The sequence below is a fragment of the Nyctibius grandis genome, chromosome 8 (genome assembly GCF_013368605.1).
Source record: "Nyctibius grandis isolate bNycGra1 chromosome 8, bNycGra1.pri, whole genome shotgun sequence".
NCBI classification, from domain to species: domain Eukaryota; kingdom Metazoa; phylum Chordata; class Aves; order Nyctibiiformes; family Nyctibiidae; genus Nyctibius; species Nyctibius grandis.
In genome coordinates this window covers 8,310,340-8,327,361 of record NC_090665.1, presented here as the reverse complement: position 1 = coordinate 8,327,361, position 17,022 = coordinate 8,310,340, and the positions used below count along the sequence as shown (strand labels likewise).

The 17,022-nt window shown below is 40.4% G+C and overlaps 1 protein-coding gene across 1 annotated transcript in view; it reads right to left on the bottom strand.

Annotated features, from left to right (window-relative positions):
• Positions 1–6,593: 6,593 nt before the first annotated feature.
• The window catches only part of USP13 (ubiquitin specific peptidase 13), a 51,875-nt gene continuing 41,446 nt past the window's right edge, over positions 6,594–17,022 (bottom strand). The window contains exons 16-21 of the mRNA XM_068406024.1: positions 15,784–15,810; positions 14,903–15,046; positions 13,738–13,904; positions 13,071–13,233; positions 11,337–11,421; positions 6,594–10,681 (exon numbers count right to left, since the gene is read on the bottom strand). Of these exons, the coding sequence (XP_068262125.1) occupies positions 10,588–10,681; positions 11,337–11,421; positions 13,071–13,233; positions 13,738–13,904; positions 14,903–15,046; positions 15,784–15,810 (680 nt within the window). The 3' untranslated portion in view covers positions 6,594–10,587. The remainder of the gene's footprint in view (positions 10,682–11,336; positions 11,422–13,070; positions 13,234–13,737; positions 13,905–14,902; positions 15,047–15,783; positions 15,811–17,022) is intronic.

The window sequence follows — 17,022 nt, the reverse complement described above, 5'->3', positions numbered from 1 at the left end:
AGTAACTGTTCAGGAGCTTTATTTTTATACCTTTTCAACAAAAAAACACACTTAAGTGCTTGACTTCTCAGAGTCAGGATGACAATGGGCATTTGGTACTGATCTCAGTTCACTAAACCTCTTCTCCTCTAGCATGTGGACGAGCAACACAGCAATTCTGTTAGAAAAACCTAATGCAAACCCTAGCCTCCCCAAAAAGAACAGACAAAGTAGGTAGCTTTTGATTTATCCTGGGATGCACTGCTCAAAACTGCATTCATGTGCTGGTAAGTGTCCACACCCATGCGACTGGTATGAGGAAAGTTGTCTGTGTAAACTTAGAGGCGAATCATTGTGGCTGAACTCTGCCTCCCAAGGGGATACTCAGGCCCCCAGTTTATTGCAAGCACTGCAGTGCTGCTGTATGGGACACAGGCTACAAAGCCTATCCAAAGAGATTGTGCACACTCTTGGAGATTATCCCAACTATTCTCTCCTGTTTTAGATCGCCTATGGGCAGTTAACCACGTACCGAGACACTGCGTGAGGGAAAGACTAAACCAGACAGATTTACAGGGGACGGTGGCACATCTCCTTACACTAGACACCAGTTCTGCCCTGGTCTGTGTGGGAGAGTGGCTGGTGACTGAGCTCACCTCACCTCTTAACAGGTCAGGCTCAGCAGCTCTTTGTACTTCTGGGGACTTCTTCAATATCCTGGGCTTTATCATCCTCTTTTAGGCCCCACTGCCAAGCAGTGTCAGTGCAGAAGGCAGGATTAGATACAGTTTTGGTCTGACCTCCTCATGGTGTGTCTTAAGTATTCAGTGGCAAGCATGTATATTTGCCTGAAACAGCAAGAGAAAACATGTGAGGAGGCTGCAGCATATTAACACCCTGAAGAGGAAATTCATCTACTCATACTCCTAACCAAGCATGAGGTAGGATAAATAAGATGGCTGCTGAACAGTAGCAGATTGAGCCTGACAGTGAGAGACAGGAAATCTACGTCCTGTTCTGTGCTCCCTGTGAGCTCGACCAAGTCAAAACCTCCTGTCAGCCCTGACTTGCCCAGGTGTGCGAGGGAAGATGAGCAAATAACAGCCATTGCGTGGGATGGCACTACATGAGAGCAGGGGAGTGCCTCTCTCACAGGCTGCATGGGTGAGGTCACCACATGCGTAAATTGAAAGGTAAACACAGGGTTGCTCAGGTCTAAGTAAGGAAGCAGTTTTACACAGACACTAGCAATTTCAGCAGAGAAGAGACTCGGAGACATTTCAGGATTACAATGGCATGGCACCTATGGAGTGATGTCAAATTAGAGTGCTGCAATGGTTTATCATCATCTCCCACTCCTGTTTCCCCTTCTTGTTACTCCTCTCTTTCTCCAGAGGTGATTTATCACTGCCAGGTAATTGATTCCAAGTTTTTGAGTCCTTCTTCTATTTTGTATTTCATGCAATTAAAAAAATGCTTTCCTAACCCCAGCTTGTGACTGTCCCTCTCCTCTGCAAAGCTTTACGAATATATATGACCTATAAGTCTGATATGTCAAGCTGCTGAACACTAAACGTCTGTAGTCATCATAGGAGGGCTCAGCACTTTGCGTGATCAGCTCACGTGCATGTATTCAGTTACCAGACAAGGGCTGGCCCCTGATACTGCTGCACATACTGAACAGGCACTGAAATCAAAGTGATTATTTATGGAGTGAGACTTTGCAATGAAAGCAATAGTCTAATTTCTTGCTGATCTCTTTAAATTGTAATGACTCTAGAAACCTTGTTGCAATAGACTTATGTCAGTTTGAAGAATTGATTTGATCTTTAGGTAAACGCATATACATATCTGTATCTAATGGTATTTTCTTATGATCTGATAAATCACAGCACTTGCAAGAATATTGAGGGGGAGGTTCAAATGACACAAAACCTCATGTGACAATGTTGCATGCCAACTACATTAACAAATGACCACAGTGAAATATTAACACAAAGCATGCAGCAATGCTACTTAAGTATACATTTACAGAATGCATGCAGAATGCCCGCACATAAGGTATTTTTAAACTATTGACTGGTATCTTCTATGGTATATTTTAAAAGCACTTTGCATCTGCCAAACTCAAAACTGAGTTGTTCATGTTATTTGGAACAGGTTAGACCAAATGCAGAGCCCTTTTTAAATCCCATCCTTAGAAATCAGTGTTGTGGATTTCATGTTTGCTTCAAGTGTTTAGTTAATGGCGGACATCTGTAGTAACAGCTTTTGCGGACATGTTTTAGTATCCTCTGAAGAATTAGAAAGCTAAATGTGTGCAGCTTTCACAGTGAAGCTGGGTGTTTGGATTTTCACGTTTTCTTCTCTAGTCTAAACCAGATAGCACCAAACCAGAGAAAAACGTTCCCAGAACCAGTGAAACAACTATTGTCTCTGTCTACACTTACCAGGGGCCAGGCTTTTCAAACTTGCCCACTAGCTCTGAGTGCAGCTCAGTGTCTGACCGTCCTGTTTGAAATACACAGATGTAAAACTTCACAGGATCTGAGCATCTGGTGCATCCACTGATTTCAGCTGCAGACACTTAAGTCAGCTGAAAGCTCAGAATCTCAAGTTAAGCACGAAAAGCTAATGAGCCAATTTAGAAAACTTGTGCCTGTCCGTCAGATGAAAAGGAGAACCCTGACAACACCAACTGATCAGTCAGGTGATCCTATGAACATCCATAGAGCATGGGCCTCCATAACACAAAAGCCACCATGACAGAAATAATAACTGATAACATTACTGGCAGGCACAGAGGCAAAGCCTGAGGCCTGAACCATTGCCTGTTGGAGAGAGAATTGGAGTGAAACAAATTGGTTGTAGATCTCTTTTGCCTAAATGTGCATCTACAAAATGAGACATATTAGTTACTTCGCATGAATAACCTCCGCAGTTGAAAAACCGAGATTTCTGATCACCAGTGTTGTCAGCTTAGCAGTCTGTACAGTGAATTTATGTAATAAGTGTTATAAAATACTGAGTACTCACAGATAGAAGAGATAGACAAAATGCACTGCACGCTGTGAAAAAAAAATGGTGGGAATGCAATACAGTATTATCTGCTCTTCGAACCTCATCTAGGCTAGAAATCAGATTCCTTCATTATAGTTCTACTATTTTTGGACTGGTGAAATAAATCAGAGAAAAGGAGTGCCATGCATGAAGAGATCACTGCCACTGATCTCTAGGCAAAATGAGAAATGAGCATGTCACAGAATCCACAGAAAGCTTCAGAGCCTCAGCCCACAAAGCAATAGGTGTTAGGCATGGGAAAGAGACAGAAGGCACCTAAAGTTTTCTAAAGTAAGCTGTAACTTCACAAATGCTTGCACATGTACAGCCCATTGAGCAAGCTTGCATGGTCAAGACTTATGTGCTTTGATCTTTTTCCCCCTTCCACATTTACAGAACCCCATTGACATTGGCTAAAACTTTAATTTAAATAGCCTTTTTAATATCAGTAACCTATTGTAAATTCAGAAAAATCAGAACATTTATAAATATATTTTATATATCAGAGTATAACATATCTAGAGTAAAATAAAACTATAGTTTTGAGAGGCATTCTGTGCAGCTTCTTCTATATGCTGTAAACTGTATGAAAACCTTTGCAATCTTGCATCAGTTTTTTTGGCTTTATTTTTAAGCCAACATATAAGGAAGAAGAGATTATAGGGTTGGCAGATACTTTCACCCGGGCCACCTGAAGAGCCCTGTTGCTGCAAAGACTTACATTGCTCACTTAACTTTTTATGTTGATAGTTAAGTGTAGGTGCAAGGCTTAGCAGTGAGGTGGGCGGTGGATGCGGAGGTGGGAGTTCAGCCCTACACCTGAATGTTTACATTCCGTTACAAAGGTTCACATTGACCCAGACTGAGAATCTGAGTCTGTAAGTACATACGGAGTAAAAGATTACTTTCTTACTACAGGTAACTTTGCCTCTGTGTACTTAGTGCATTATCAGCTGTGTATAATATTAAACACAGACCTGTAGTTTACTGATGCTTTAATTTGATGTTTCCTTGCACTGCTCTTTAAAATAACCTACTTCCTCAAAAATGAAGGATGTGCATATTGGATGTGTTAAATTTATTGAGGTCATAGATGACTATTTGCAGAGCACCACATTTAATGTAGTATTTTTGTACTGTAATGGAAGCATGCCTTCCTTGGGTTCTTTTCCACATATTAAATTGTATTTATTTACCTGTATTTATAACTGTGCAATTTTTAAATATGTTTTAAAAATAAACTTTGTCTGTGGCTTCAAATATTTCAAAATTTCTTTTCAATTTGAAAATGGTCTTGACTATAATTACTTGAACTGAAAGGAGGGACGTACTTATCCAAGTGAAATAAAGGATTTCTTTTAATGAGGTCTTCTATCCTATTGTTTACGATGTGAACATGCTTCTCTGCTTAAAAATTAAGCCCAGAGAGGCTTTTTTCATTACCAAACATTTTTCATAAATTCATCATTACTCTGAGGTAGAGTTATTTTTATAATTTATTTTTATTTCAACATGTTGGTCAATTCTACTTATAACTGGAATTTATACTACCTGAGGTCTGGCCCAAAGGATTTTGCATATACACTCCATATGAGGAAAAAGGGAAATAAGTAGATCAGCGTTCTTCCTGAAGATCATGCAACTACACACCTCAAAATTAAAACAGAAGTAATAATATTACAACATAATCCTTCTGAAAAAATAAAGCTAACTTTCAGTGACTGAAATCCATAGTGGGAGCTGGTTAGTGGTGCTTTTCAGTTTTGGCTTTCATGTGATGAGGTGAAATTGCTGGCAGAGTAGAAATGATATCTTCTTTATGCTTTTGCTATGGGACACTAACATAAGCATAGACATGAGAGGGACATAAAATTCCTGTACACCCCTGTGGACAGGAAAGATAACAACCAGCAAGGGGGCTGTGACAGTTACAGCTGAGGGCTGTTGACAAAGCAGGACAACATCGGCATGGATCTGAAGGCTGACACTCTCAGTGGACATGTGGGTTGCTCCAGGAAAAAAACCCCAGAAGATATGGCCACAGTCTGCCTGTAGAAGGAAAGCTCTGTCAGAAAAGCCAACTGTCTGCCTATGGCTTTAACTAGAACCTTCCACTAAAGAAGAAAAGGGAACAGACACTGAAAACACACTAACCCTTAGGATGGAAGTAATGTGTGCTCTTGACACTGGCGTGTTTTACCAGGAGATGTTAAGGTCAGTTCAGTCCTTGTTGCTCAAATGTACCAACAAAGCAGCAGCAGGAATGCCCATTAGTTATGTGCTCTGTAGCAAACACAGAACAGGAACACAACACTGCAGTCCTGAAGCCAAAGAGAGCTGTTGGGAGAAAAGCATTAGTGCCAAATCCTACACATAAAACTGCTCAGAAAAAATCACTGGGAAGGATACTGGTAAGTAAGTCTGAAAATATAATCACCTACTCCACACCAGTTTGTCAGCCATACACTGTCTTCAACATTTTTATAGCATTCGTCTTTCACCACAGCTGTCAGTGCCTCCCTTACTCACGTTATGCTTGTAGCACACCTGAAGGAGAGAGAGGTGTCACTTCCCATTTTAGTGAGGGGGAGCAGAGACCAGGAGTGGTGTTAACTTGCCAGTTATCTAATACTGCCTTTCACAAGCAGTCTGCAAAAGTTAGCAGGCACAAAGCCTATACAGGAAATTCTTGCATGAAGTCTGAACAGGGCCCTTTAGCTTGCACAAGGAGCCACATTCTCCCATCTCTTCCAGTTGCTACAAGTGGTGTGAACACAGCACGGCGTGACTTGCCATGGTCACAAAGGACATCTGTGATAGAAAAAACAAAACAGATCATTAAATTTGGACTCCAGGAGCTGAACCAACCTTTACCTTTCTTATCATTCAAACACTTCACATGTCCTCTACTTCCATGTCAGGAAATGTCACTCATAGCCCTGCAGGTTTACCTCTTACCTCTCCTCCAGTTCCTGGTCCCATGATCCTATAAAAAGATGAAAGCGTTGCCATCTCTCAGTCTTCTTTTTTTGGCCTGTTCTTGCATCTACCAAAGACTCCCAATGGTCACACTGCTGCGTAAAGCCCCTACACATGAGGAAAAGACAGCTTCTCCTTTACTGAACAGCAAGGTCAAATTTCTAAATGTGTAAGACGAATTATAGACCAAGATAAAGCAGGGATTTGGGGGTGAAATGACAACACTCTTCCACATGAACATTGACAACTCTTGTGTTCAAAGAGCATCAACTGGCTTAAAAGTTAAAACAAACAAACAAAAAAAATCAATCTTAGTTTAAATCCTATTTACTATTTTTGCCATGTTTTATATCCACTCAGGGCTTGGGAATTTTTTTTCAGTCCATAGAAGTGCCATGAGTCACAAGAAATCCAGACTCTCACCAACCTCCTTGTTCCCTATGCAGGTTTTTAAGAAAAACACCAAACGTGACCACAAAGAGTAAGAAAAGAGGCAGCATCAAAACATACTCAGTCTATTCCTCTTCAGTTCAGACAGGAAAGAAAGAAGCAAGAATCCACACAGTCACAAGATGTGCGAATACTTCTTTTTAATTTAAAACAGTTGCAACAATGTCATTCACAACCTTTCCATCTCAGACAAATACTCTCCAAAATATTAACAGTGCTTCAAGCAAACAACTCTGAATGGTGCAAAGTAAACCAGTACAGATGCTTCCAGGATAAAACAGTAAAACCACAGAAGAGTGAATAGAAATCAGAAACTGATCTCAGCCATTAAGGTAGGAAGGGTGATGGGAAAAGAATAAAAAGTTATGTCCAGTTACATATTTTGCATAGTCTTTCAATGCATGAAAACAGCAAGGAAGATAAACATGGTCGCTGCCAGGATGGAGAACAAAAGGAATGAATTGGAGATGCTTCTAAAACAATCTAACGAGCTGTGGTTGCATCCGTATTCAGAATGTGCGCCACAACCCAGTGGAGGCTGCCTGAATCAAAGAAAATGGACTGATTCTGGTTTCAGTTACACCAAAGTAAGTCAGAAGTAGTGCCCCTGACCCCAGCAGAATGACAAGTGATAGTAGTCTAAAAACTTCTAGGCTTCTTTTAAACCATAGCTTTGAATAAATTAAAATTTTATCCTAATTATATTTTAGCTAGGAAGATTAAAGAGGAGTCTGTGTCTACATGTGTTTTGGAGACTGGAAATCGTGACTCAGAACGAGGGGTCTACTGGATCATGCATGCTGCAAGGAATGAGAAGGGAAAAAGGAAAACAAGGAAAAGTTGTTGAGTTTTTCTTCCTTTCACTCTCCTAACCTAAATATGTCATACGAAAAAGTAAAAATCAGTCAGAGAAGTAAGAGCATTATTTGCTGCCAAATCCTGGCTTTCCATAATTCTCAGGTTAGATTGTCTCAAACAGCTCACAGTGATTTTTCTTCCTCCATCCTTTTTTGTCAAGAAGCTCTCAGCACACCTAACCCCCCAACAGCTATTACAGTACTCAGCCACATGGAGTTTCCCCACCAGCCACCACCAGGTTGCGCACTGAGGCCTGGCCCAGCACAGTTAAGTGCACACGAATTTTAGCAGGCAAAGCCTGATAAATTAGTCATCTATTCAGTACAATGATTGACTGTGGCTTCTGCATGCTGGAATTTAAAAAAAACAAACAAAAAACCAACCTCCTCTCCCCTACATTAGGTTGAAGAGTCAGGATTTATATCCCACTCCTCCAGATTCATGATGTTCTTCACAGATATCCCATCGCAAAAGTGAGATGACTTAACTGGCCATTGGAAAAAGGAGGGAAGCCACTACTTTGGGAGATAATAAAGTAAATCCTCAAACAGCTGAAGAACGTGAACATATTGTCAAGTATTAAATTTTAGAAGTTCCGTAAACCTTTCCCCTAAACTGCTCCCTGCACTTCTGACCCACTTGGTAGTTTAGGCAGGCAGTACATAAGAGCGATGAACTGAAAAGAATTTCAGAAGCTGAGCCGCTACAGTTCACCTAGCACAGCCAGCAAACAGCTCTCCCCTTTCATTTACCATTTCCAGTTTATCACCTGCCACATTTCTAAGCGTGCCTCCTATTAACTGAGAGCAATCAGTCCCACAGCCATTCCAGTTTTAGGACATACCAGACAAATGGTTTGCAAGAGTCCAAGCTCCATCCTTAACCCTACAAGACCAGCCATATTTCCAGTTTAATAACGAACATGGGAACAACTCTGTTGGCCTTTGTTTTCCTGAGGTTTCTAAACAAAAAGGTAGTGGCCACCAGACCTTGTTACTTTATAAACAGCCCTTTAAGTTCATGAGGCAGGAGGGAAGCTGTTGTGTTGAACTTCCTTGGAATATAACTGGGCATTCAAAAAAAATTTAAAAAGGGAAAAAAAAAAAAGAGCAAGACCTTTTGTTCTTGTTCTACTGCCAGAATGAAAAAGCACAAACATAGATATACGGAAGTTTTGTTCTTTCACTTTAAATAGATGATGTATCACTGCATAATTTGCTGATCACATTTTCAAATCTGGCATTTTCTGGTGAAATACACAAAACCTGGAAGAAGGAAAAAAATTACTGGCAGCTTTTATTTTGTCCAGAACTGGTGGGTCAATAACTACAAGGCAGCTGAATGTCACAGGAGCCACTTACTAATGTGCTAAGACACTGTTCTTCTGTGTCAATAAGAGCACTAAGTGCAGGAAGCCTTCCCAGCAATTAGGCACCATTTACACTCTATAGAATTATTGCACTAGAATTTCTCTCAGTCTTTTCAGATCAAAAACTGATTTAAAAAAAAAAATCAGCAGTGTTTTTTTTTAGCTCTGCATGAGGCTATATGACCAGAGGGAGAACTATTTTTCCCTAAACGCTGGAAAAAATAAAATGCCCTACTCACAACCAGATTTTTAATTTGGGTTCTTGTCTGTAGTGTGTAGCTGCCTGAATTTTGCTATTAAACTTGCAGGCAGTGACTGCAGAGAAAATGTAATTATACCTCCCAGCCTCTCTTGCACTCTGTAAGGAGGATTTTTTTTTTATTTTTTTGACTGTTCCAATTTATTTTGAAGGCTCAGTAAGATTATATGAAGCAACTCCATCAACAGTCTCTAAGCAGTGGCCAACACTCTGAACCTTTGGGGTTTTTTTGGAATCATGAAAGGTTTCACACTCACCATTATATTTTTCCTAGAATTAATGTTACCAAATACAATTTAAAAACCCACATATATATTCTTGTTTGTGACACAAACTGAAATAACACCCCAAAAAAAGACAGAAAAGGCCAGCCCCTACCTATCCACCCCTTCATCCCTGCCAGAGATATAAAACCCCTTTTAGAAGGTGTCTGTTGAAGAGATCAGATTATTGGTGTGTTTGCAAGTATTAAGAAAGCCGAAACATCATTTCAAGGTGGTTTTGTTTGTTGTTGGGTTTTTGCTGTTGTTTTTCAGTTTGTTTTTTTTAAGGTAGGGAGGAGAGGGGCAAAATCAATAAATCAACAATTTTACTAAGCAATTTCCCCCACTCATGGATGGAACTTAATATTTAAGCAATCTTTGGCAGAAAGCAGAATTGCACTCTGAGTACTTTGTCAGGGAGTCAATTTCAGCTGGAATGTGAGTAGTCTAGATGCAAATTTCCCTGAAATAAATATAATGGGACATTAACCCCCCTCTTTACCTTCTTCATAAGAAAATAAAATTTAAATAATAGCCTTGCCTTTCCTGAGGGTATGCATTTAATTTTGTAGTCAGAATGTCTGCTTCTTTTAGCCATCTGTAATCCTGAATCTGTTGGAAGAACTTGCAAAACAAACGTTCAAGAGAAGATGAAGAAACCTATGTCTGCAAAAACAAAATCTACTATTTTTCTTTGGCAGAAAATATACAGGGCACTGACAGGAGATCGCTTCTATCTCCATTAGTTTCTTAGGTTTATGCATCAAAAAGGCAAACCAAAACATTATAAAACTGAATTCCAACAGATATAATTTTAGTTGACTTTTCTCATTGTACTAAAAATAATCTCTCAATTAAGACATTCTGCTTTGAAAAACACTCACACATCCCCTCCCTCCACCTTATATGTGATATGATTTCTCTAAGTGGTCTGGACTCTTGTTGAAAACACTGGTTCCCAGTTACCAAAGATGCAAATATTTCTTTGTGGTCTTCAACAGATGCGTGGACAGAATAGGCAGGAGCTGGGCTGAACTGGGTTATTTTTGTTCAACTCATACTTCTGTTTCCTCCATATACTAGCTGCAAACTCCACCAGTAATCTGCATGGTCTTAAGGTATCTTTTCAGGTGTATAAATTTAAAACAATGTACTATACATTACCTAATAGAAATTTTCCCTCTAATACTTAAGGCGGCATCAAATGACTGTTTTTAAATAAACTATAAATATCCCATGTTTTCCTTTGCTTTTTGGCAGTCCAAGGGTTAGGGGTCTTCTGTTGGGTTTAGATTTTTTTTTTTTTGTACACTTTTTTGGGCAGGTTAAAAAGGCTTTGACTTCTTAAGGCCAGGTAACAGATTTGAGGCTTAACTTGGTATCCTGCGGTAAAAATAAATGTAGCCCAGGTCTTTGGGAGGTCGTTCTGAGGCACAGACTCTAAGGTCATTGTAGATCACCCATCTGAAATGAAAACAAGATTGATTACATTCCATGTGTATAGAAATCATCACAAGTTTATAAGGGGCTTCTCAGACCCAAACTTCAAAGAGCTTAAAATCTAAAATTAGGCATTGCAACAAGAACAAAAGGTCAGAGACACAGGCGAAGCACGTTTACTGGCAGAGTCAGGAACTGAAAAGGAAGAGGGATGTGCAGAGGAATGTGTAGTTACAGTTCAAATGAAGGAAAATCAGGGATTCCCAAGGCCAAATAATAGGAACATATCAAAATCACAGCCAAGATCAGCACCGCAGTCCTAGCAATACTAGTATCAGCCCATAGTTTGATGGGTTTCTAGTGATAGGGAATGAAAGGAAGTTGAGGAAAGCTCAGATAAACGAAGTCAGATACAGAACTGATGCCCTCAAATGAACTGAGATTTGGAAGAGCAAGCACAGGAAAGCCAATGAAACGTTTCAGCACAGACCCCAATGGAATCAGAACTGACTCATCACATCTACAATTTGTAACAATCTTTGTTTCTTTGGTGGGAAATGTATACACAGTAACAACATGCGTGTTTTGTCTGCCATGGATACACATCCTGCTGTGTACAGATTCACGCTTCAAAGAAAACATTTCCTTGTCCTAGTGCATCTCTCCCAATTCCACTCACCTTCCTTCTTTTTTGAGATGACAAACATAGTGGCCACTCATTGTGGATGTTCCCATGTGGCTGATGAACCCAAACAGTTCGTATCCTGTTTAAGAAATACAAATGGGACCATAAGTCTTTTATTGCTCACATTGCAATGTGACTCCAGGGGAAACTTGCTTTCTAATACTGGAGAAGCAGCTAAGCACTCCTAACTCAGACTCTGCATCCCCAAACACAGTTTCTGTTAAGACTGCAGCATATTCTCACTTTAACTAGCAGTCAAATTCACTGTCAAACATCAAACCACTCCAAATCAAACCCACATAGGTCTGTGCACATACAGCAGGGCTGTGATCACAGCCCCTGCTAGGGAAGGGAAAACAGCAGATTCATTCCCAGTTCACAGAGAGCACCACAGAAAGTGCCAGATACGGAGTTCATTCTGCACACAAATTAGCTATGTCTGCAAGTGTGATCATAGATCCCTTATAAATCAAACAAAAAACAGAAGTTTATATTTCAGCAGCCCATAAAAAAAAGAGGACAGGAAAGAAACCTCTTCCTTTAATACGAGGACAATTTTTGTGCTTAATGTCTCTGGAGAACTCAGCATTGGTTCTTGCTCCCCACCCATTCATGCCATTCACCCAAATTACCACCAAAAGTAAAAGGGTACCTTCTTTCAGGATATTGCATAAGGACAGGGGCCTGGATTTTGGTGGAGAGGGCTTTCTGGAGCCATTTTACAGTATCATGTTGGTTATCAGGATTTCAGGCACTCAGTAAATGGTCTCAGTCTATAAATGCTAAGTACCATAAAAAATAATTATTCCAAATCTTTTTTTTTTTTAACCTAATGATAATCAATGTTTCCCATGTCTCCAAGAGACTTAAGATTGGTCTTTATGATGTTAGAAACAAAGAAATTAATGTTCTTATATAATAACAGCAACAACAGAAACAAAAATCACATTGGCCGTTAGTGTTATTTTTGTAAGACCATTACAGACAAGATCAGAGGTACAAGTTTAGAACACACTACAGTTATTAGGAATTGGTCACTAAAGACCTTTCAAAAAAAGTTATGTGATAGTCTTATGTTAGAACCATCGCTGAGCTTTTGTACTCTAGTGCTTTTACCCTTACAATAGGCTCTTTACCTACTTCACAACTTTGACTGCTGTACATTAGCCCCATCTTGTGGTTTATTTAGCAGTAGTATGGCTGAGGATGCCAAAAAAAAACCCACAAAAGAAAATAGCAAAGCAGTACATGCAGGGTACGCACTATATCTGCCATATTTAGAGTAAGGAACTTGGCTGAAGGGATTATCAAATCTCCCATCGGACCACAGGAGGACAGAAACTCAGGTGGTCTGTAACAGCAGCGATATCTTTAAGATGCTCAGCCTCTGAAGATTTAAACATTCTAGCTTTTCTTTGTCTTTCTATCTTCTAGCAACAAAACAAGAAGTAAAGCTAGGCCAGGAGAGGCTTACATGCCGTGGCAACAAGAAACTTGGACTCAGGTTATTCAGCGAGTCCAGGGAAAGAGTTTTCTGAGCAAACACAGCCCACAGAATCTAGGAGCCCCACAGAGTTGGACTCAGCCCCAAAAGTAAGATTGGAAGTAAATTGTCTGGATCATGTCCAAAAAACCACAATAACTACTTTCAAAACAGAAAGGAGCTCTGTGAATGGTGTAGGTGTGACAACAACATGATAGCCAGTTCTAAGCTGAAGGAGAACTTACTTCCAGATCCATCTTTGATCTGGGGTCCCTCTGACCCTGTCTCTGCAAGGATATTGGCATTAGCATTATTCTCCATATCCATCATGTCCAAAGCAGGCTCACTTTCTTCCTCAGGTTCAGGGTGGCTGAAGATCCATTCCAGTGCACGCTCCAAATTACTGTTCTGTGAGTCAAGCAAGCAAAACAGCAGCCTTTAATACATTCCCTAGTATCATGCTACCCCTCATCAGTCTTTGAACAGAGTAAGGATCACATTCAACAGCACTTAAAACTTGTAAGATACATACTCTACCTCCATGGAAAATAGTATTCAGCAAGCACTCTGCAGCTTGACAGATGGAAAAGAAATCCTCCCACAATTAATCCCCATGGCCACAGGTTCTCATCTTCAAGATGTATAGTCTTTAGCTATACAGGTTGCTTCTCAATAGATGGTAAAAAGCTAAGTTTTCCCCACTTTCCTCCACATTTTAACATTCAAGTGAAACACAGAAACCACCTTTCCCACTCTAACCCAGACAAGTCAGGCATCTCACACTTTGCCAGAATAGTTCTATGTGCACCATCCACTAGTTGGATGTGTCAAAGGCATCTGAGCATGTACATGTGCAAAGCACATAATGTGTTAAAGGAAACCCAAGTGCTTCCAATAACTCATGGAACTCACTGTTGCCTTCAGCGCTTGAATTGCTAGATTCCTTGGGAAGCCCATGGAAATGATAATTGAAACCATCTCTTCGGGAGGTTGGTTATCTAGCCCAACAGCTCCAAACGCAGCTGCCCCACTGGAAGCAACTTCTCCAAATGCAGGTATGACCAATGGCTCAGCAAAGTCTGGAACAAACGAAAATTCATCAGTCTGTTCTTTTGCCTCACTGAAATGGAAAGTCAACAAAAAACACAAACAAACAACAAACAGGACCTCAAAAGCAGTCCTGAAATCAACATAAGTTCATTTCACTGGCCCAGTTGGGATTTAGATGTGCAGAAAGCCTTAAAAAGAACAAGATGAACACGCACATTACAGAATATCTAGGTGGACAAACTCATACTGAGCAGGCTGAAACAACTTGGCACATCACAGAAGCGAAACAACTGCAAGAAAGTAGGAAAGACTGGTATGGAAGCAATGATAACACCAGGAGAGTGGACAACCCAGCTGATGCATGTATAAATGTAAAATGAACTGATTCCATAGCTGAAATATGTCAGTTAAGTCCAAATGAAACTCATTCCCCATTTACACAAGCAACACAAAAACCCACAGTGAAGTGTAAACTCAACCAAATCTGGAGTTTCCTGGCAAGGGAGTGCTCAGGTATACTCTGTGCTGAATCATTGGTCCAAGCTTTGCATGGATGAAACACAGGAAGTGGAGAACATCTAGCAGCCCTGTTCATCAGTAGATAGCCAAAGTTCTAAGTATGGCATGAATGCTCTAGCCTGAGCTAGAGAAGGCTGATGTGGAAGAAGAGCATCTGGACCACAGGATTCTTTGTACTTACACTTCATCACAAGTCAGCTTCCCTCTTAGCAGCACAGACCTAGCCAAAGGGTGGAAAACAGAGAGCTGGCCCACACCATCAGTGAGGACAGGAGAGTGTATTTCTGGTGTAGCTTAGGTTTGTCGTCTTCCTCTAGGTAGAGGATGACACATAATGGTCAAGATCTGCATATCCCAGGAGCAGCTTAGGAAAATTCACTCACACCTCCAGGTTTCCTGGAGTGGAGAAGGGGGCTGTTGTTTCTCTATCACACATTATAACATTTCTACTGACTGCCAAAATACACAACCAGGAGTTGAGTTTAACTTATACCTTCCAATCACTGACCTGGTTCTTCCATGTGTGCAATGATCCAGTTGAAAGCGACTTCAGCACCCAAGTTGCCTGTATAGTACACAGCTTTCCGACATGCTTCCAAAGGAAAACCCATCTCTGCCAGTTGCATAACTGAAGACTCATCAATATCTAGAGCTACAAGAAAGGACCTTCTAAAATATAAAAGTCTAATTTCATCCATTGTATAGTATTTCTTATTGTTATTCATAATGCCACATATTACAATACACATCTCTTGGATTTGTTTTAGTACCTCAGTAAACCCATACCCATTAGAAAACAGCCTTGTACAAAGCATTAGAGCATTTGCTATCGACTTACTGCTAATCTTTTATCCTTAAATGTTGATGAATTCCTACAGGATTTTATTTATCAAAGAAATTCACCACTGCGCTTCAAGGGGTGAAGAAGTTAGTTAGGTGCTCAGCTGAGCTAGAGATGGGAGCCAAAAGCAATCACTTCTCTTAAAGGCAGGATCTTGCAGGTGAGAGAAACAACAGCTGCTGGATCTAGCAGTCTCCAGTTGAACTTCACCTCTGAATGACAGGGCCTGACAGCTTCAGCTGAGATCAGAGTCCAGAGGGAGCCAGGATCAAGCAGCTGTGATGCCCAGAACTGCAACATCCTGCTGATGAGCAGCAGATAGAGGAACAGCTCATATTCTGGCTACACTGATGCTACTACAGACTCTTTAAGAGTCCTGCACGCTTGCAAGTAAACACTGAACAAGTACAAAAATCAGCTGTTATTTAGAAGCATGCAGGGCAATACTCCATGCATCTCTATGAAGACAGAAAAGCCATTAGCTGAGCAAAAGCACAACAATTTTTCAAGCAGCTGAAATACCAGCCTCAGAAAAATGAGATACGTACACTCCACGAAATGGTTCGTCATACGATCTGAAAATTGAGCAAGGAAAAAAAACAGGGTAAAGGATTTACATGAAGACTAAGTAGATTCATACACAAAAAACAATTCCATGTTAAAGTCATAGAAACATTTGACCTTATACAGGCAAGGCATGTTCATTCTTAAATCCCTGATGTTTTTGCCATGAATTAGACATGGGATGTTTCTGTCCAGTAACTTCCCTAACTCAACTCAGAGCAAAGTGCCACTGGTACTATAAACCAGTAGGAAATACAGCTGATGGCTGACCTAAACCAACTTAAGCAAGAATCTACTTTATTATAAATAATGTGCCATCACCCATGCACGCACTTACACTAAAACTAGGTCAGTGCATTAAGCAAGACGATAAAAAAAGAATAGGCCTTGGTAAAGAACCTACAGATAAGGGACAAAATTAACACCTTTAGAGAACTGAATTTTGCCATAGCCTTTGCTTGGACATCAGCTCCTTGAGACAGAGCCTTTTTTAATGGGCTGTACAGCCCATGTACATCCAGGGGAGTGGACTATGCATGCATGCACAGCTGCTAGGGCCTACTGCAACCTAACAATTCTTGTAATTGAAAAGTGAATAATATTTTGAATCTTAGTTTATGCCTGGAAAGCTTTTTTTCTTAAATTGTAGTACTTTGTGTATTAAGTATTGTTGTACTGTGAATGAATCAGTTCTGCAGACACGATATGTTTGTGTCCCACCTGGAACTAAAGCGTTTCAAGTTATCCAAGACTCTGCAACTGAACAGATGACCATCTGCTCAGAACTGTAACACTAAAATCCTGCAGCAAATAATCATAGTAACTGACAGATTTTAAAATTCCTTCTGACCAGAATGGACCATATACTATACACTAGGGAGTACAAAAGAACCGAGAGACTGATTTAGCTACAGTATCAGCCAGACTACTTTATCACCAGGTTTTAGACAAGAGTTAGCAGAAAAGTGCTCAAAAGATAACAGCAGTTTAGTAACACCTCTTACACAAATGTACGAAATGAGTAGGTTAACACTCCACTCCACTTCTGACGCTTATCATGAGGCTCAGCGTAGGGGTCTGAGACCCAAATCCTTTGCACCAGCCCTGGGAAGTGTACAGTGACTTTACTGAAAGGGAGTCATGAACATGCACTGAAGGTCAATGAATGGACAAAAGATGGTCTCTGCATGTAGCTGATTTTCATAGATGTAGAGGTCTTCACA